Below are 19,750 nucleotides of genomic sequence, written 5' to 3'. Positions count from 1 at the left end.
ATAAAACATATAGGCAAAAGAAGATGTACATGTAAACAGAACAGCTAACTAATCCTCAAGAGTTTAGGAGGCAGACCAGGGTTGACCGTCCGGTCTTCCCACTTATCCTTCATCTCTAACAAACTCTTCTTCGACAACGAGGTCGGAAGACCCATTTCAGCAGTACGCTTGTACATCTCACGGCTCTTCTCCATATCGCCATCCTCACGGAAGAGCATAGCCAGGATATACCCAGCCTCATTGTTTCCCCTATCAAAAGCAAGCTCGTACCAATCCATCGCAAGCTTGCGGTATGTCTTGTGATCCATGGGTTGGTTGAACACCGTATAAACCCAATTTGATATAGGCTCGAAGGGTCTCGACCAGACGCTACGCGCAGCATTGTCCTCTTCCCTCCTCTTCGAATGCCGCTCTGCTTCGGTTAAAAATTCGCCTTGAGAGGTGCGGTAATAGAAATTGGCAAGGTAAAAGCAGGCTGGAGCATGTCCCGCAAGCGCAGCGCTGGTCACGAACGACTCGTACTCTTCGTATTTGCTGAGACTCTCCGTTTCCAACAATGTAATGGCGTAGTCAGTCATGGCGACTGGGTCGTGGAACTCCACGGCGGCTCGGCGCGTGGCACTCTGGATACCCTCGAGACCTCGTTCCTTCTCAACGGCAGCAGCGTACAGTCGCCAGGGCGAATCGAACCTACCCGCTAACATTATATCCTCCCAGTAGGCAGGGATTGACCGAGTTGGCTGCAGGTATGGTAGAATCTTCTGCTCCAGAAGCCGAGCGGCTTGTTCGTGTTCGCCGCGCCAGATGAGCAGTTTGGCATATAGCATAATCGCATGAGGGTATTCGTCTTTGATGGCCAAGTCTTTGACCCGCGCCATGTACTCGGTATTCCGGTAAATGTCCACATTTTTCGAGTCCATATACCGTGTCATGAGGTCGACCAGGGCTCGGCGCGAATTCGCTTTTGCGCAGCTGGTCAATGCCCATTGAACAATGTATTGGCCATTTTGAATCTCTGCAAGAGTGAGTGCGATTCGATAAACGGCGTCGACATCTGTAACAAAGTGCATTAGTATTGAGATATATAGTATTTGAAACTTAAAACTTACCTACTGATATACTCCGAACAAAACTTGCAGAAGGGAACTGCGAGTGTGATAGCCTAATCAACTGTTCACCCACTGACGCGAACGTCGCCATGTTGACTCCCGGCGGTAGAATGGGAATAAATCGTTCATACAATTGGCGTGTGTATTGCTTAAACTCAGCCAGTGTTGGTTCAACATGGTCGACACAATAACCGTTCCAAAACCCGTCGCGATCCAATTTTGTTCCATTTGGGCCTTCTAACACATTCTCAGGTACAATATTATTCCTCGCTTGTTTTCGAACGGATGGTGCTTTGCGAGAAGGCCTGATAGCTGATCGAGTTTGGGTTGTGTGGAAGGGCCGTTTCGACGTGTTGCTATTGGTGATAGCTCGAGCAGTGCGAGATTGCGCCGGACGCAAGGTGTGGGCTTTCGGAGAGAGAGCTTGTAATTGACGCCATTGTAACGGCAAAATCAATGGTCTTGCCATTACAAAGAGTGGAGGGGAAATGGTGGAGGTGGGTGAGGGAGGTTTTCTTTTGAAGTTCTGGAGATCGGGAACTTTGCCGCGAAGCTGCTCCGACATTTAGATATGCCAACAGCTTGTACAGTAGTTTTAAAAGATATTTATAGATTTTAAAAGTGATAGAACAGCATCGATATGCTAAATGCATCAATTAATCAAACGAGCCCTCTGTACCAGACAGCCCCAGAACACAATGCGTATAATGTACATTTTGCCTTGATTTGCCAGGCCAAACACAATAAATGCTCAACAAGATCTCTCAAAAGCAAGAAAGTAAAGAGAAAGAGAGCGGAAAAGATCACATCTTCCCTCACTCTCTTCTCAATCTATCCCCTCCCCGTGCTTAAATAATAAACAGCTTTTACTCCATAGTCGCCTTGGCACCGAGCGCCTTGAACGTCTCGATGAGCTTCTCTGCCTCCTCCTTGGGCACAGACTCCTTCAGAATCTTGGGTGCGGACTCGACGAACTTCTTGCTGTCCACCAGCGATAGGCCGAGCATGGTCTTGATCTCCTTGATGACCTTGGGCTTGGAGGTAGGCTCGAAAGACTCGAGCTTCAGGTTGAACAGCGTCTTCTCGGCAGCGGCGGGAGCAGCCTCCTCCTCCTCAACGGCAGCAGCCGCACCGGGGGCACCACCGGCGGCCATGGCGAAGCCGCCAACGGGAAGGTCGGGAATGTTCAGGCGAGTCTGTGTGAACGTTTTGATTAGCAAATGTTCGTATAAATACCTCAATTGAGCAGAGCGACGGTTTAGATTGAGTGATATATGCAAGGACGCATTTCCTGTTTGGAAATCCATCAATTATATGTCGAATGTCAAACCCACCTTCAAGCTAGACACGAGGTCGGCAGTCTCGAGCAGAGTCAATGTGCTGATCTGGTCGACAATCTGGGAGATCTTGGGGTTGCTGGAAGCAGCAGGGGCTGCCTGGGTGGATTCGCATCGGCGGCTGCTGGGTGTGCGACGGGCTGTGAGGTATGTAGCGGAGGTCGCGATGCGCAGGGAGGATGGGCGGACGGAGCCGGAGAGCTGTCTGGCGCAGCGGGCTGCAGCCTGGGTGGAGAAGGACATGGTGGAGGTGAGAAAAAGGCGGGAAGCTCCTGAGGAAGGGGAATTGAAGAAAAGTGGTGGGACTGGAATCGCGGCTCGTAGATATCAAGACCGAAAGGAAACATCGAGGAAAATCTGGGAGTGACACGTGATCTATAATGCCTCAGGCATATTTAGATATCTATCAGGCAAACACGGCCGAAGCATCAAAACGTATGATTAACTCGATCCTGATATTTTTGAAGGATAATTCTACAGGCTCATATGTATATACGAAAAGGGCAAAGGAAAATTACTGGAAGAGAAAGGTTGTCCAATTTACAATGGTTCTCAAAAAGCATATCATCGTACGAAGATCTATCAGGCCTCATATTATCAAACAGCATCCAGATCCTCATTGCTCCTTTTTTTAAGAAAAATTTAGTCCTGGTCCCAGTCACCTCCACCCTGGGGTGGCTTGGGGCCTCCAGCCTGTCTCGAGACAATGATCTGGTCGACGCTCAGCACCGTCCGGGCGGACTCACTGGCCAGACGGATCGCAGACATCTTCGTGGCCATAAGATCTAGAATACCCTCCTCGACAGTGTCTAGGGTGCCGTCGGAGTCACCAATCTCAAGGTCAACACCTGTAGTCCAGTATTGTTCCTCATCTTCGGATGAGCTTCCCTCCTCCTCATCCTCCTCTTCAGATGACTCTCCAGGGGCAGTGGTGCGGTGGTGTGCGGTGTACAGACGCGACAGAACCTCGGTGGCATCGAGACCGGCAGACTCGGCAAGTGTACGGGGAACGACCTCGAAGGCCTCGGCGAATTTGCGAATGGCGTACTGGGGAAGACCAGGGGTTCGGTCGGCGAAGTGGGAGATGCGCTCAACGAGCTGGATCTCTGTAGCACCGGCACCGGGCACGAGACGGGGGTCCTTGGTGATGGCCTTGACGACGTTGACGCCGTCATCGATGGCACGCTCGACGTCCTCCAGGTGGTTCTGGGTGGCACCGCGCAGGACAATGGTTGCTGTGCGGGTGATAGCGTTGGCATCCTCCTGACGGAAGACAGTCACTCGGTCACCGCCAATTTCGGTGGTCTCGACAATGTCAATTTGGCCCATCTCATCGGGCATGGGGGCACCCAAGCGAGCCAGAGGTGTGGCACCGACAACGCGGCACAAGCGGCGGAGCTCGAATTTAGATAGAATCTTAATGACCAGGATATTGAAACGGTTAAGGTAGTGCATGGCCAAGTCGCCAACGGTGGAGCCGGCAACGACCACACGGAGACCGGAATCGTAGAGCTCCTTAATGGCAGTCTCAAGACGATCCTCCTCGCCCGCGGTGAAGTCCATCATTTCCTTAGCGTTCTTAAGGAGAACTGTGCCCTTGGTCTCGGTCTGGCTGATATCAATGGGGCAGCTGAAAACGCCGACCTTGGCCCTGGTGGCCTTCTTGATAATTCCATCGGGCTCCCGGGGGAAGACCATGCCCTTCACCACCTTCGACTGCTCCAAGCTACCACCCATAATCTTAACAACTCGCACGTTGTCGACGTTGAAGTTAACGGGGTTCTTGGGCAACACAGCCAAAACGGCCTCCGCAACCAACGCAGCCAAAGTATCCTCCGTGCCGGACTGCTTAGAAGCCACCACTGTGCGGAGAGCCTTGCTCAATTCTGCTGCCGATCGCATATCTTGGAGTCTGTCGACCTCGAGCTCTGGACGGAATTAGAAACATTTCCTCATTTGTATATCGACAGACCAATCGTGGGAGGGGAAACATACCTTCTAGAACCGACAAGGCGAAGTTCTGAGCCTTCTCATATCCGGAAACAATATCACTCGTCTTGAGACCCATACGGATCAGCTCCTCTGCCTTCTTCAACAATTCACCGGCCAACACAATAACCAAGTTGGTACCATCACCCATCTCCGCATCCTGCTGTTGACTCGCCATAACAAGCAGCTTAGCAGCGGGGTGAACAACATCCAACTCACGAAGAATCGTAGCCGCGTCGGAGGTCAGAATCATCTTTTGCAGGTGGTTGATGACGATCTTGTTGCGGCCATAGGGGCCCAGGGAGGTCTGGACGGTGCCCGAGATAGCCTGGCAGGCTTCGATGTTACGGATAACGGCACCATCTTCGGCATCGTGGCTATACAACAGGAAAAACAAATCAGTCAATTGCTTCGCTTCTTTTTGGAGGGGCGCCAGATAAGGAGGTCCCTATTGCGGTGGGTTTTCGGGCTTCCCGACTTTTCGAACTCACCTCTGGTACCCGGGCTTGAAGAGCCCTGCCTGGGAGGGACCGGGGATTGATAGGGACATGATATTAGGTCGCGTCTGAGGAAGATGCGACTGGATATCAAATGGGTTGAATGTGACGGAGTGGATGGAGCTGTTGTGCCAGGCAATTTTTGGAGCTGCGGTGGTGGGTTTGCTTGGTTTGCACGAGGGGGAGCCCGCCAGTTGCTTGGCGTTCACTATAGATCGACTTTACAAATCTCTAGTCCTTATTTAAGTATGTTTTTTTAGTTTTATATCTCGTGAGGTCTGTAATAGGAGATGCTGTCATTTGTATTAATACATTGGCTGATGCTATTATACAATTGTCGTCAATGCCCTATCGCAACCTTGGATGCTTCATCTCAAATACGATACATGCGAATTATAAGCAGTTTGGAAACCAGGCACTAGAGAAGTTAGCAATCTAGTACGTGGGGTAAAAAAAAGAAAACTCTTACTGTATCCTTTGATAGCGCTACAGCCATTCTCGTCGTAGACTGCTTCAGCCTTGTCGAGCCTATTTAAATTAGTAACAAACAGTCAACGAAGGGGAAATTGCCATACCATCCTTGAATGGCTTCCATTCGATTGTAACTCTACTATAAGTCAGTAATGGTCTCTTTATATAGGTCTTCTCCGGGCCTACCGATGGGTGGGTGGACATGAACTGTGGAGGGGCCTCTTTCTCCTGTTCATACATGCGAGCCCATCTACCAATTATCAGCGATACTCAAAATGCTCACAAACATTTTATTGACTTACAGTTTGACGGCAGCCGCAGGGTTGAAACAGGCTTTGGACATCATCACTGGTCACAATCGTTAGCGAGATAACGCAAGCCGACCCCTGACTTCAAGGGTTCATACTTAGTCCGATCTTGTCTGCCTCGGCCTGTAGATAAAATTTAGTTAGTCAATTGGCCACCCGGGCATATAACAAAGCAATAGGGTAATCTCACCTCTTGTGTCCGCGAGTTTGGCAAGCTATACATAAGGTTCAGAAGGAAAGAAGAAAACTGCCCGGAGACGTCAAACAAGAAAGAGATGGCGAACACAGCTCCTAGCGTAATGAAACTGGTGCTCATACGCTCTGCAGGGTGGTGAGCTACAACATGAGCAATCTCGTGTCCCAGGACGGCAGCTAATCCATCTTCGTCTTTACAAATGGGCAGGATACCCGTGTAGACAAATACCTTTCCCCTAAGCCAAATAGAACAATGTTAGTCACATAGCGTCCAAACATTACACACCACAAACCCAGTAAAACATACCCGGGAAGCACAAAGGCATTAAGCATTGAATCATCCTTGATAACATGAACCTTCCAATCAGCACCCTCGATAGGCACCTGCGGGACCAACCGCTGCAGGACACCATCAACCATACGAGTAAGAGGATGGTTATGAGGCAAGACCTTCCCACGCTCAGCAATGAGGACCTCACGGTAACTCTCTTCGCCCATTTTTAGCTCCTGGTGGCGAGAGACACAGTTGAACCGCCGTCGACCGGTCATCTCCACTATCTCCGTGTTGTATAGATAAAGTCCAGATATCCCCACGCCAATCGCAACAAAGTGGTGCGGTTTTGCATTCTGTACTAAGCGGTAGACAACAGGTCGACGCGCATTGCCTCTGAACCGGTTGTACTGGTTTTGCCTTTGTTGGTATGGGGATTGGTGGCTTGAGAAGAAAGTGCGCCGGTTACTTGGGGAAGGTGTGGGGAATGAGAGTTGTGACTGGGGTCGAGATTGTCGTAGGGATTCGATCTGAGAGCGCACAGAGGAAGCCCAACGGGTAAAAAATTGAGACCCTGGGGTATTGTATGAGCGCGACGTTTGAGCTGTTAATGAGGCGGCCTTTAGTTGTGTGGATGGTTTCGGTGATAAGAAAGGATGGACGGATGCGCCCGCCCGGAGAGCGCGCGCCATATATTGACGGAGCATAGTCGAGGGCTGTTTAACTAGCTCCTTTTATGCGAAGGTAAACAAATGTAAGAAGATAAAGTATTTGCAATGGTCTAGGTAAGACCGGGCCCGGGGAAGTTGCAAGTTGAAGATCTGAGCCGGCGATAAGCCACATTCCCCATCGTACCCCCGGAGAGCAACGTCATATCTCCAACAATACCCCTTCTGTCGCCTGTGAAGATATCCTACTTTTTTGTTCGGATTAGGTGAAAATCTTTTGGATACATGATTAACTGCCCGTGAGCCATAACTTGTCACAGTACATAACCAGGCTCATGAGTCAACCGACCTGAGATATATTGCTGACAGCAAAAAAATAGTTTCGAGGTAGGTATATGCACTAATCCAATATAACTAACAGAGTAAGATAAACTATGCAAGGCTGGATGTATAGAGAAAGAAAAGCATGTCCGGTAAATCGTCATATGTTCAAACAAGTAAAGAACAAACAGAACCCCATCCCACCCCGTGCATCATAACCGAGACCGTCAGAGCAATTACATAGGAACAGAGATGTTATGTCCGAATACGGCATAAATCCAACTGGAGCGAAAACACATCAAGAATAAAGCCCCTGGTATCATGTTGCGTAGTCATGGGAACAAAGTGGTATCATAGGGATGGCAAAAGAAATCGCAAAGGGGAAAATAAGGGGAAATAACACGTCGACTCGATATGTACAAGTCGGGAATAGGAGACAATGGAAAGCGTTTCAAGAATCAAAGATAAGAGGGGGGGAAAAGACATGCTAAGTTGTAGAGAGTTGACGCCCTACTCCTCGGTCAAAGCATCATCGCCAGTCTCGCGCCAGTCTTGAGATCGCTCCGTCAACCGACGCACACCGGAGACTCGCTGGGCCCAATGAGCTTCAGAAGGAGTGCGGAAGGTGTAGGCACGCTGTGAGGAGATTACGCCAATGCTTTGCAGCACCGCCTTGCGCGAATCACGCCCGAAGACTGCCGGGTGGTTGATCCACTCGAGGGACGCTTCTAGATCTGCGTTCAGGGCTTGCATCGTCTGAGCATCGACCGCAGATGGTGGTGTTATGGTATTCGTGTCGGATGCGGATGAATGTGTTCCACTAAAGGTAGATGATTTAGGCGAGGAGGCCGAGACTGGGGTCTCACCGCGGCTGTCGGCATCGCCTTCAGACCGGGAAGCACCCGGGGGCAGAGGTGGTAGACCACCCTTGCCCAGGCCTTTGAGGATGCTGCGGGTTTCGTTGAGAAGATGCATCGCGCGATCATGCTGGCCCCGAGAAACCAGGGTGAGAGCACGGGTCAGCATATCGGAAGTGAGTAGCTCCATGCGGCGCTGCACGATCGAAGGGTGGGGAGGAATTGGAGGGGTCGAGGATCGCTGGCCCTTGGCCCGAGGGTTAGGGGGCAGCATGGTAATGGCCAGGAGTGAAGGGCGGGGGGAGTGGGTGAGATGGCCATCACGGAGCAGGTCGCCGTAAGTTAAATCAGCCTGGATCAATGGAACCTCTTCAACACTCAGAACTCGTGATTCGTCGCCGTCAGAACCACCACCGAGAGCCTCCAATCCGGAGACTAGGCTCTCCCACGGATCTTGCGGCATGTTGTCCTGCGTGGCATTGTCAGGCTGGATGACAAGTTGAACCAAGACGTCGCGCTTGTCCCCGAATCGGAGATCTCCCAGCGCGGCTTCCGCATCCTTGCCAGTTGCACGCTTTGTGGTGTGAAGGGCGCCGCTGATCTTAACAAATTTGGCAGGTGACCCTTCAGGTAGGCGGAGCTTCAGCTTGACGTTTTGGTGGGAGGTTGTCTGTAACGCGCCAAGGCATCCGGCAACACATTCTCGCAACATCATCCAATCCTTCACATAGGAGTAAGATCCCTTAGTACGAGTAGACAACTCAATCATGGTGTCGGGCTTGTGGGTCAGTCCAAGTCCGAACGAGTGGATGCTGACCTTGGCAGCTTCCGCGCGGGAGACGACGAAATCAACGCTTTCAGGGTCGGAGATAGAAGAATCGCTAATTAAAAGAATGGTTGAGACGGGGTTGTTGAATTTGCGTTGCATCAGAAGATCCATGGCGACATTGGCGCCTTCAACCACGTCCGCACGCAGACTCTTTTGGCCAACTGGCCGGATCGATTCAAGGATCTTGGGCCATCCAGCCCACGACTTGGTGGTCATACCAACCAGGGGCACACCTCCACCACTAGAGCCAAAAGTCACAAGGCCCATCCTGTCCCGAGGGCCCAGATTATGCACGAGGAATTTGAGGGCATCGCGCAGGAGAGTAATCTTCAAACCTTGCATCGATGAGGATACTGGAATGACCACGACAAGATCGAGAGGAATATGAACAGTGTTTATGGAAGGGAATTCGGTGTCGGGGTTGGTGTAGTCGGTAATGGCGGTATTGATAGATTTTCCTGCACCGTAAGAAGAATTGACAGAAGCCTGCCGTTGGATTCCACGGCTACCACGATAGTCATCCTCCTCCGCCCCCGAGTTGTCGAATTCATAGTCGTTCTGGCGTGAAATGGCCTCTGGGTGCAAATCGATCAAAGACCTACGCCACATATCAAGCTGGTTGCGATCTCGGAAGCGAAGATAGAAACAGGGCAGCTCGGTGACAGAAAGGTTCAAGGAGAGAATAGGTTCATCTGGGGACACTTCGATGGACTTTAAATGCTTCTTGATCAGAATTGAGCCCTTTAAACTGCAACGAACAGGCTTGCGTCGCCCGGTAGCATCGAATTGGTTCGGGTCAGCCGACTTCTTTTCCTTGACACAGATAAGCATCTCTCCGAAGAGATAGCATTCCAACTCCTGCCAAGAATCCCGATCCTTGCCCACGCGCATATGTCCATGAAGACGCAGCTTGCCAAACCGTTGAAACTCAAGGCCATGCCAATTGTCGACCCTGTTGCGCAATTCCTCGGCCACTTCTTCCAGATTCTCCGTTTGTTCATACTGGATTGATCGAGCGTCTTGTCCACCGAATCGTCCCGCGTATGGCCCATCCGGCTGTGACTGTCCCGAAGGCGTATGTCGTAGATCATCCAAGTCAGGACGCCAATTGGCATCTGGAACCTCGACCGTAATTAGACATGTGAGGGTCTGCTGTTGACGGGATCGGTTCATAGTCGGAAACTCGCTTCGAACAGTGACCATCGGCGCGGGAATAGGATTCTTTGCGACTCCGGGGCGAGGACTGAGGTCTGATTCCATAGCTTGAACATCGTAATCATGGCGCCGCCCACTGCTAGTGTGCTGGCCTTCATTGTATTCCCCCGATGAGCCGGCCGCGCTCCCATTCCGGGAGTGGGGTTGACGAGGATTAGAGCCCATAGTCAATCGCTCTACGCGCTCGCGCTGGCTACCAGTATCACGGCTATCCCGTCGATTATGGGATGGATCTCTCGAGGGGTAGGATGGGTCTTTTGCTGAGGGGTTGTAAGATGGTTCCCTCGCTGAAGAGGTGTAAGGTGGTTGCTCTCGGGTACCTGAGGTGTAACGGCTGCCGGAATCACTGGGTGGTCGTCGACTCGACACCTGCTCCCACGGAGTAGATGGGTTTGACAAGCCACTGCGTACTGTAGCGGTATCATGCGACGTCACTGAACGAACAATATTACTGATTTTTTCTAAAGAGGCGGGGAATAACATTAGCCTTCTTCCTCTTAAACCCCGCACGAGGGACATACCGATATCCAAAACATTTCCACCGCGGCTTGTGTCCAAGGCCAATGGCGCATTGCAGGTTGGGCAATATTGTCCATCGCATTCCCGCAGAAACTCATAGAAACAGGCCTCGTGGGAGACATGGGAGCACGAAAGCTGCAGGACACGCTCGCCGCGCAAGGTATGCTCCAAGGGTTCCTCGCAAACGGCGCATTCAGTCCCAACAAATGTCCTCTCCCTCCGTGTGTGGGTGCGATCTACCTCCATGGGGCCGGTGGTTCGTCCCGATCTTGAGTTAAATGATGCTCGTGAGCGATTTGAATGCACAGGTTGACCAGCGAGGTCTGGATAAGCAGAATGAATCGACCCAGAAACAGTTGAGGGTGCTCTTGGCCGGGTGATATCGGTCTGGTTGGAAAAACTGCTGCTAGGTCGGTCGATTACGCCTCGAGTGAATGAACGAAATGAATGGAGAGGTGAACGAGAGGATGGCGATTGAAATTCTGTACGTCACAGATGGTCAGCAACACCCTTCAAAACTAATTGGTTGAAGCTATTATGTAGAAGCGCAAGTGTTGAATATGTGAATAGAAGAGAGAAACCCCCAAAACAACACTTCAGGGGAGAGCACTTTTAGCCGCTCATGGAGCATCTAGAACAGACCCCAATAGGTCTCAGGCGTAGATTTGATCCACCGGGCAATAAAAAGAGACTTACTTTTGGACTTTTTGGATCGACCTAGGAAGCCCAGCTCAGATAGATGATGTTGAGTTGAGTCGTTCCCAGAGTTGTCCTCCGATCTAGGTGAACGTTTCCACATCGACTCAAAGGGAAACAAAGAGGTGGGGTGGGAAAAAAGAAGGGGGAAAAAAAAACCAAGAAAGGAGACAAAAAAACTAATTCAATAATAATAATAATTACCCCCAAATATAATAATAATTAAATTCAGTTTTTTTTTTTTTTTAAAAAAAAAAGAGAAAACAATTGTATGGAGTATACAAGAAAAAAGATTGAAGATGCATAAGGGGGGGTTCTAAACATTTACCTAGTCAAGAACACATGGGAACTAAATAAGAAGGTAAAAAAAAAAAATACAATAGTTCCACTTGGGACCATGGATATGGAGTGGAGATCCCCTGAATCGGGATTTTATTAGTTTAATGTTACAATTATATCTACTACAATATATATCCATATGTACGGACTCCGTACATATTGTAGGAATATGTACATGTGCATGTACGGAGTACATGTAGATCTATTCTATACTGTTACATTGCATATATAAAAGAGTTACTAGTAAACTGTTATAGCCTCGGTTCTTCATCGGACATCCGATCGGCTTTACAATCCATTTAGGGGATTAGATCCTAAAATCAGATTTAATTTATGGGGATCTTGAGTAATATTATTTTATTAACCTTTTTTGACTTACACTATGTATTAATAGTTAAGTCCATGGGTCTTAGGGTAGTTCCAGCTCTGGAGCTATATAGGTTCTCCAGATCAATTCAAGGACTCAATATTTTGGTAAACCTTTAAAAACCTTGGTACGGAATAATTTCTTGGTGATAACAAGGTTGGCTCGTGGATTTACTTCGGATCGGATGAACTTAAATATCCGCTCAACAATGACACTGCAAATCATGCTAATATAATCATCCAGCGTATATCCACTCCATATTGGCTAAGGACCACGCTCTTGTGGCAAATTTGTCTGTCGATCCTCCAACGGGTTCCCCTGTCAAAAGTCTTCTCTAGAGAACTTCTTTTTTGGTATTCTGCAAATGACGCAGTTTTCTTCAAGTTCTAAAGTTTGGCTCAACGCATCTGTTAACCCTTTTTATGATCCAGATCGACAAAATAGGTCATCTTCGGGTGTCCAACGGAACGTCTAGATGCACCTCCGCAGTGTTGATCGTTCCGGAGATTTCATGCCAACATAGTACACCTAGTGTAATCCATACCCCATCGGCAGCTCCCTATATTTCACCACAATTTTGGTCAATATTAGCCTAATTAGGACTCGCTTGCGCTTGCACTGCTGATCTCCTTCTTCACGTCTGCATTCGACACCGGCGGGTCTATTGTATTCGTACTACTCATTAGCGCTTAAGCATTTGACTTGCAAATAGGAGAGACGGAGAAATTTATTTGCACATCATTAGCTTCAGCTCCCCGTTTATGGATCATACATGCCGTTGCCGAGGTGGATGCCCATATCGTTTACGCTGTGATCGACATACTTCTGCTTTTTTTTTTGGCATGCAGAGAGTCCGTGCTCGCTTTAGCTACTGCTCTATTGTCTCAGAATGCTGGCTTGTCGAATCGCGAGTACTCCGTATCAATTGTTTGGATCCCGGAGGCTTGACCCAAAATGAGCCAGTAGATGACGATTGGCAACGCCCCTTTTGAGGTGGGGTTTTGATATTGGATCTATCACAAACTATGTGAGCCCCTGGTCTGCATGTCAATCATGACTCGGAGAATTACCATGTAGGGTAATTGAGACTACAAACTTGACTGGTTACAAATCCTCGTCCCTAGAGCTGTCAAGTCTAGGCATATGGAGATATCCACATGTGGACAACTCTTTCTGACAGCTTAATGACCGGTTGACTTGGCATAGACCGTAGAATTAGCACATCCGTTCGCAATCTTACAATAATATGTGCTATTTATCTCCAAATTGTTGTTTATAGTCTCAATTTTTCGCTCAGTACAGAGTACTCAGCACTATGACCTAGATATACATATGTAACCGGCCATAGATCATTCAATGATCGTCACCGTTGAAAGTTCACAAAGCGGAGATACTAATGTAAACACAGTCTAACTCGTTTAGGATGTTGATCCTTTCCTCTCAATTCTGCAGTGGCAGAGTACATAATCAAACCAGTGTTTCAGAGTACGAGCAGACGCTTTTGAGGAATCACACTTGCAACTTTGCCAGTTACGAAATCACAATGAGCTCTACGATGTAGCATTATCCTACTTTGCCCATGTCTTTTAGCAATGCAACCCTTTAATCTTTTAACAGTTGAATGCAGCTGAGTGCATTTTGACATGCATTTACATGCAGGTCTTATTGGTTGAGATAACCCCGGGACCCGATGATCTCTATGTTGAAGCTGCATAACAGACTCCAGACCATGAAATCTTCAAAGTTCAGTAAATGCAGTAGACTGAAAACTCCCAAAAAGGGACATTACACACACACACACACACACACACACACACACAGATTGGCAATGGAAGTGGATTGTTAAATCCTTTGAATTACCCCTGCATCCTCACACATCTGACACACAAAATAGGTTCGACACCAGGACCCCCTGAAACACCCCTGAAACAGTTCTTGTCTATAACATATGGGATATCGCGAAACCAAGCAGAATTTTTCGAGCAAGATACCTTCTGCCCGGACTAAGGGTTAATGACAGCCGTCTCGGCTGAATCAACTTGGTGTTTCAGGTTTATCACTTGAGGCTTAAGGTCACGGCCATTACAGTAGGAAGAATGAAATGGTAATATAAGTTAATATAAGCTATGGATACAACCCAATGTGCGAACTGATGGAGAAGTGGGTGGTTTATACAACCCACTTCAACCTACTGATAACGGCTCTTCCCTACATACTCCGTATCATTTTTTTAAGATTCATCACTTTAGTACATTCGGGTAATTTTGGATATGTCTTATCATTTGCGGGGTCTAGATTACTTCGCATATTGATATATCTGACATGTATCAACTTACGATGAGTCTTGAGTTCATATGCACCATGTATCTGTTCTTACCTGTGCTCAACGGCCCTGTTTTAATTGGCCCGAATATGCACACACCCTACCTACAATATATTGCATCCACTGATCGGCATAACAGTCACGAACGCTTGTAAATACTCCGAAGATGTTGTCCGATTGGTGCGTATGTAGAACTGGATTGTCTCATAGCTAGCACATAGGGGGGTATAGGATAAGATATCATATTTTCACTAATGGTGTCTATGTTGTAGGACTGGTCTAAAAGCTTATATAGATCTGCAGTTGTAAAATGCTCAGATATGGTCGGGAAAGTTAAATATTATGGGAAATGACTGTTTAACCCCTATGATCTTCGATTTTCACACTTGCACCTTTGTGAATCAGATAACGAATAACCGCATCTCTTTTAAGAGCCACTGCCGTTTGTAGAGGGGTTTCCATCATGAAAGGAAACATATTCCGAGAATATTCATGGTCTTCATACATCAGAGAATCTAAAGAAGCACCCTGATTAATAAGGATTTCGATAATTTTGAGGGTGTCGTTGTCAAACTCTCGATAAATCGCATTGTGTATAAGCTGGCCCATTCTCACATCACCACCACGTCGTAGGAGAAGATCAACGGTTGCCAAATCGGCAGATCTGACAGCATAGGAAAGCGGGGTGTTATCGATATGACATCGCCTATTAGGATCCGCGCCACAATCAAGGAGCCATGTTGTCATTTCTAGGTCCTCGAGAGCGTTGCTAGAATGAAACAATTTAGCCCCGAACTTTTAGAAGAAGATAGATTTTCTCACGCAAGCATAGGCGGTTCCATGATACTCAATGGCTTATTAACGTCCCAGCCGTTATCGAAGAAAGCCGTTATGATATCTTTTGCCTTTGCCTTGACAGCTTCGAGGATATACATCCGCGAGACAGGTATTTTACATCGGAGTAGCTCTTTTACGAGATACACCCTGTTTGACCTGATAGCATCAAGCATAGCCTTATAGAAATGATGGATTTCACAGCCATCGCGGACGGCGCGATCAAAGAATTCTCGTAACTCATGATCACCTAGTTCCGGTAGCTGATGGACTAACAAGAGCGTCTTTGCTGGAATCGGAGGTGGGGTTACAACACCGCTCATATAATCCTGCACGGGGATGTGACAAGCAGACATGGCCGAACACTTGAGTGCAGGTATTGAACAGCTGTAACAGAGAGGTAATAACTAGAGAACACTGAAGGAACTGGCTCTCGAAGGGGGTGAAGGCAATCTACTCGATTTACACACCGCCTCCTCTCGCCCTTGGAAGCCCCATATCTCGTAGACTTACCAGACATCTTTATCTACCACCAAGTACATATATAGGATTCTACGCTATAGCTGCTAACGGAAGTGATCTATAATTGCCCATCTAAGCATTCCTCCGAGTTCCTAGGCCGGGCAGCTTGCGGGATAAGTACAATTATACTATTAGAATCTTACGTGTAGATACTGCAGACAATTGTCATTTGTTCGAATCGATGTATTGTACATAGACATAGCAATAACAGACTTTTCACCACAAACAGTTTGACAAATTCCTGGCAGGTGGAATTCAAAAAGCAACCAAACACCTAATCCCAATGCAAAGCAGGGCAAAATATAATACATAAAGGGTGGAGAGACAGAGACGCTGTACAAGACACACAAAACAGACAGCACATCACGATATCAATCCTTCTTCTCAACAGTCTCATTCTTAGCCCCCTCACCCTTCCCATCCTTCTCACCCCAAGTCCAAACATCCCAAATATGCTCCTGAATCAGATCCCAATATCCCTTCCCCTCACTAAGCGCCTTTTGCTCCTCTCTCAACCTCCTCTCCTTCCACCCCTCAGACTCCCCACCCATCCAAACCCGCTTCATAAGTCCCTCCTCCTGCGCCTGTCTCGCCTTCAATTTCTCAATCTCCTCCATCAACCCAGAATCCGGCTCCCTGCGATTCTGATCCGAAAGTGACAAAATCCGCGCCTTCAACTGCTCATGCTCAGCCTGGCGGAGGCGCGCGTCACGCGCAGCCCGAAGTCGTTCTTGGACCTCCTGCGCGCGCTCGCTTGGTAGAGCAGAGAATGTCCCCTGCATGCGTGAGATGCGCGCGTCAATGCGCTCAACTATGCTGCGTCCTGTGCGCTCGTGCACGATGTGGTTTGCGGATGCCCCGAAGGAGCATAGTACTAGGACTGTGAGGGGGTCGAGTTTGCGTGGTGGGAGGGCGATTAGGATCGGTGCGCCGATTAGGAATGTGTAGGCGGCATAGTTTTTGAAGCGCTTGTAGTCTGCTTCGCGGATTGCGTTTAGGTCTGTGGGTGAGGGGGTTGCCATGTTGTTTTTTTTGAGGTTGATGATATGGAGGTTGGAGGAAAATTTATGGTTGGCGGGTGGGGCTTGGCGCATGCTTGGCGGCTACCTATCTTTGTATAGTACGTGATGTATTACGCATTATGTGGTGGAATGCACATATATATTGTCTAAATTATGAGGATTCATCTCATAGTGAATATTAGATACAGTACAAAAGCAACGGTCCAGGTTGAGTGTCATATATGATTGGTAGAGTAAACATTACCCTATTAGCGTTCAGGTCGATGTTATACAACGACGGCGTCTTACCAAATCTCACACTATAAACTCTACGTACTTCCCTTTTCACCTCTTCACTTTCCCCCTCTCATCTTTTAGGTCCCCTATCTCATCTACGCACACAATCAAAATGTTTGCCAACGGTCTCTTCTCCTGGTTCTCCAAGGAGCCTACTCCCAACCCTACCTCGGATGCTACTACCAGCATCGAGAATCACCAGCCCATCAGCCCAAAGGCCCTATCCGCTGACAGCATGGTGGTCGAGCAGCCTGTACGTCATACAAGACACAACTCCCCCTAACAAAACGCCCAACTAATGCCCTCCCAGAACTCCCAGGAGAACATGCTGAAGCTGCGTGGCGGCGGCGCCGGTGATATTTGCTGCGGCCTGTAAGTCGAATGTGTTTGAGTCACATACTAGAAAAAACTGACATTCATCTAGTTGTGCCGGCCTTCTCTGCTTCGAGTGCTGTGAGGAGTGCTGCTAGTTATGCGGTAGTTCGAACACGTCGTCGGCTTGGTCCCCTCGGTATCCCCGACTTTCCTCTGCGCTTGATGAGTCTATGCTTTAGTCTCGTCGGGTGATTTGGTTCCTGGAGTTTGGGTTGGAGATATTGAGGGGTGGGGATTAGCCGGGTTCAGTTTTCAGGCTCATTATTTGCTCTACTTCATGCTTCATATCCTCTAGCGATTATGACTCTTCTTGGCTATTTGCCGGAGCTTTTGACATGGAGTCCGGAATCAAGTTTTTACATACCAATTTCCTTTTTCTAGCTCAAAAAGCAAAACCAGTCTCGTTTCTGCATCTTCTTTCGTATTGACATTGTTAATCCTTATGGTTGTGTCTAGAGAGCCTGCTAGTTCTACTCTGGATAATGGGTATTGGTCAAGGTGATTTTTGCTATTGAACTGTGTAAACGTGGACATTTTCTTTTTTTTTCTTCCTTGATATGAATTCACCTCAATCCGTAGAACCGCGGCAGATAATCTTGAAGCTCACCCTTCAAGCTCACCCCGGGTACCATCCTCAAACTTCATTCTCAGAAACACACTCCCTAATCTCAACCACAATCTCATAACTCAAACTTCGCCCTCAAAGCTCTTCTTCATATTCTTCCTCAACCACTTCTTCGTCATGCGTATCGGAAAAGACAAGTCCCTCCAAATCATCCGCCAAGGACTCCACGTGCGAGGAGTAGTCCCCCGGGACAGGAGACGCGACATCTCCGTTGGAAGATACAGCCTCTGCCTTTGAAGAGACTTCATCTTCATGCGAAGAGACTCCCTCTTGGAACAAGTCATCTTCGTATGAAGATACGGCCTCTGGGTTCGAAGAGACGTCGTCTGCGCTCAAAGATGCGACGTCTGCAAGCGAAGGTCCGGGACTATTATGCTCAGGCTGGCTACTCACATCGGAAGCGACCTCCCCCGGCTCCATTTCGTCACCAATCATTGGCGAAATATCGGCGAGGCCACGAGTAACTTCACTGAGTTCCTGTTCGATTTGGCCAGCGGTAACACGGAAAGCACACTTAGAGTATCGAGCCTCCATGTGTGCGACGAGGGCGGCGAAGGTTCTGAATCTTTTGTAGCATCGAGGGCAACTGTAAAAAAAGACTGTTAAAGAGGGTCTCTTTGCAAGATAATGGAACAGAAAAAGGAACAGAAAAAAATAAGTACTCGTTGATGTCGTCATCTTTCATCGTGAGATGATACTTAAAGGTGGCAAGGAACAAGAAAGATGCACCGCAGTTGCAGTAGTAGCGACCTTTATCGGCATTCCAGAACCTCTCAGGGTCCATGCCTTGAATCTTGTGGTGAGCCGAGGCTCGGCAGGGACGGCCATAGCCAGAGGCACCTGCTTTGCGAATGGTCAGAGCAGATCCAGAGGGTCCTGCCTGGCCCAACTGCTCAGTGGCTCCGTGACGCATTGAGGCGCTGAATACATCGTCGATGACGATACCACCGGTGGACTCAGTGGTGATACTTTCTGCTTGTCCTTGAACTGAGGTCATTGGAACACCTAGCTCGGGCCAGTCGTCACGAGAGGTAGTTGCATCATTGCTATCGCGAACAGGGCGCTTCCCTTCCATACGGGGTGTAGAGACATCCAGCAGAACGCCCCCATCTGAATCCTGGTCTTCGCTGGAGTCATCAGAGGGTGGTCCAGGAGAATCTCTGCCCATGGACAGAACGCTGGCTGTTCCACGGTCATAGTTGGGGCCCTTGCGGGTTTTGTCTGGTAGGGAAAGGATGGGGCATTCCTTGTCTTCGATATGTTTGATAACTGCAGAGGCGGACTTGTACTGGGAACCACATCCCATGCAAGCGACTTGGCGACCTTCGTGATGATTCTAAAAAGTGCATAGACTGTCATTTCTGTTCTTGTCTCTATGGATATTACCGTGAATAACGATGAAGACTCACGTTTCTCATATGAACTTCCAGACCAGGCTCACTGCGGAGCTCTAGGCAACATTCAGGACAAGCGAAGTGACGATCGCTCATAATCTTGTGCAGATGGAGGGTCTGCTGAGACGGGAAGTCGAGGTCGCATTTCATGCAGTAAGAATGTCTGTCTGCATTGGATTTGTGGTGCTGCATCTCACTGACAGACTTGAAACTAAGTCTGCAGCCCTGAAAGGTACAGCGTACCCACTCTATTTCTTCCATAGCGAAGAACCTTGATGAGCTGTCAGGGTGAAGAAGTGACCCGTATCAAGGTAGATAAGGAGATTAAGAAGTTGGAGAAGGAAACGACAGTGAGCGGAACAAGAATACCAGAAAGGAGATGGTAGGGGGA

At 48.5% G+C, this 19,750-nt stretch overlaps 8 protein-coding genes across 8 annotated transcripts; 1 reads left to right on the top strand and 7 right to left on the bottom strand.

The window, feature by feature from the left end:
• Window positions 1–44: 44 nt before the first annotated feature.
• Window positions 45–1,674, bottom strand: PGRI_017670 (uncharacterized protein; the record flags this gene model as incomplete). Its single annotated transcript, XM_040789480.1, has 2 exons — window positions 45–1,054; window positions 1,110–1,674. The coding sequence occupies 2 exons, from the start codon at window positions 1,672–1,674 to the stop codon at window positions 45–47; spliced, it is 1,575 nt and encodes a 524-aa protein (XP_040646433.1).
• A 301-nt stretch (window positions 1,675–1,975) lies between these two features.
• Window positions 1,976–2,689, bottom strand: PGRI_017660 (mitochondrial 54S ribosomal protein bL12m; the record flags this gene model as incomplete). Its single annotated transcript, XM_040789479.1, has 2 exons — window positions 1,976–2,305; window positions 2,444–2,689. 2 exons carry the CDS (start codon window positions 2,687–2,689, stop codon window positions 1,976–1,978), a joined length of 576 nt encoding a protein of 191 aa, XP_040646432.1.
• Window positions 2,690–3,088: 399 nt separating this feature from the next.
• Window positions 3,089–6,869, bottom strand: PGRI_017650 (chaperonin-containing T-complex subunit CCT8; the record flags this gene model as incomplete). The annotated part of the gene is made up of 10 exons (XM_040789478.1): window positions 3,089–4,374; window positions 4,442–4,812; window positions 4,927–5,140; window positions 5,402–5,460; window positions 5,508–5,539; window positions 5,590–5,653; window positions 5,706–5,751; window positions 5,810–5,834; window positions 5,902–6,142; window positions 6,214–6,869. 10 exons carry the CDS (start codon window positions 6,867–6,869, stop codon window positions 3,089–3,091), a joined length of 2,994 nt encoding a protein of 997 aa, XP_040646431.1.
• Window positions 6,870–7,676: 807 nt separating this feature from the next.
• PGRI_017640 (VWA and PH domain-containing RING finger protein) lies at window positions 7,677–10,832 on the bottom strand (the record flags this gene model as incomplete). Its single annotated transcript, XM_040789477.1, has 2 exons — window positions 7,677–10,501; window positions 10,589–10,832. 2 exons carry the CDS (start codon window positions 10,830–10,832, stop codon window positions 7,677–7,679), a joined length of 3,069 nt encoding a protein of 1,022 aa, XP_040646430.1.
• A 3,836-nt stretch (window positions 10,833–14,668) lies between these two features.
• PGRI_017630 (ankyrin repeat domain-containing protein) lies at window positions 14,669–15,501 on the bottom strand (the record flags this gene model as incomplete). The annotated part of the gene is made up of 2 exons (XM_040789476.1): window positions 14,669–15,080; window positions 15,134–15,501. The coding sequence occupies 2 exons, from the start codon at window positions 15,499–15,501 to the stop codon at window positions 14,669–14,671; spliced, it is 780 nt and encodes a 259-aa protein (XP_040646429.1).
• Window positions 15,502–16,038: 537 nt separating this feature from the next.
• PGRI_017620 (uncharacterized protein) lies at window positions 16,039–16,689 on the bottom strand (the record flags this gene model as incomplete). The annotated part of the gene is made up of 1 exon (XM_040789475.1): window positions 16,039–16,689. One exon carries the CDS (start codon window positions 16,687–16,689, stop codon window positions 16,039–16,041), a length of 651 nt encoding a protein of 216 aa, XP_040646428.1.
• A 388-nt stretch (window positions 16,690–17,077) lies between these two features.
• On the top strand, window positions 17,078–17,435 carry PGRI_017610 (uncharacterized protein; the record flags this gene model as incomplete). The annotated part of the gene is made up of 3 exons (XM_040789474.1): window positions 17,078–17,218; window positions 17,276–17,337; window positions 17,390–17,435. 3 exons carry the CDS (start codon window positions 17,078–17,080, stop codon window positions 17,433–17,435), a joined length of 249 nt encoding a protein of 82 aa, XP_040646427.1.
• A 605-nt stretch (window positions 17,436–18,040) lies between these two features.
• PGRI_017600 (putative C2H2 finger domain protein) lies at window positions 18,041–19,551 on the bottom strand (the record flags this gene model as incomplete). Its single annotated transcript, XM_040789473.1, has 3 exons — window positions 18,041–18,524; window positions 18,628–19,301; window positions 19,375–19,551. The coding sequence occupies 3 exons, from the start codon at window positions 19,549–19,551 to the stop codon at window positions 18,041–18,043; spliced, it is 1,335 nt and encodes a 444-aa protein (XP_040646426.1).
• Between the last annotated feature and the right edge of the window lie 199 nt (window positions 19,552–19,750).

This window comes from Penicillium griseofulvum, assembly GCF_001561935.1.
Source record: "Penicillium griseofulvum strain PG3 chromosome Unknown contig_80, whole genome shotgun sequence".
Lineage (NCBI taxonomy): Eukaryota > Fungi > Ascomycota > Eurotiomycetes > Eurotiales > Aspergillaceae > Penicillium > Penicillium griseofulvum.
Note: the sequence above shows the minus strand (reverse complement) of the source record. Positions and strands in the feature narration are given on the sequence as shown.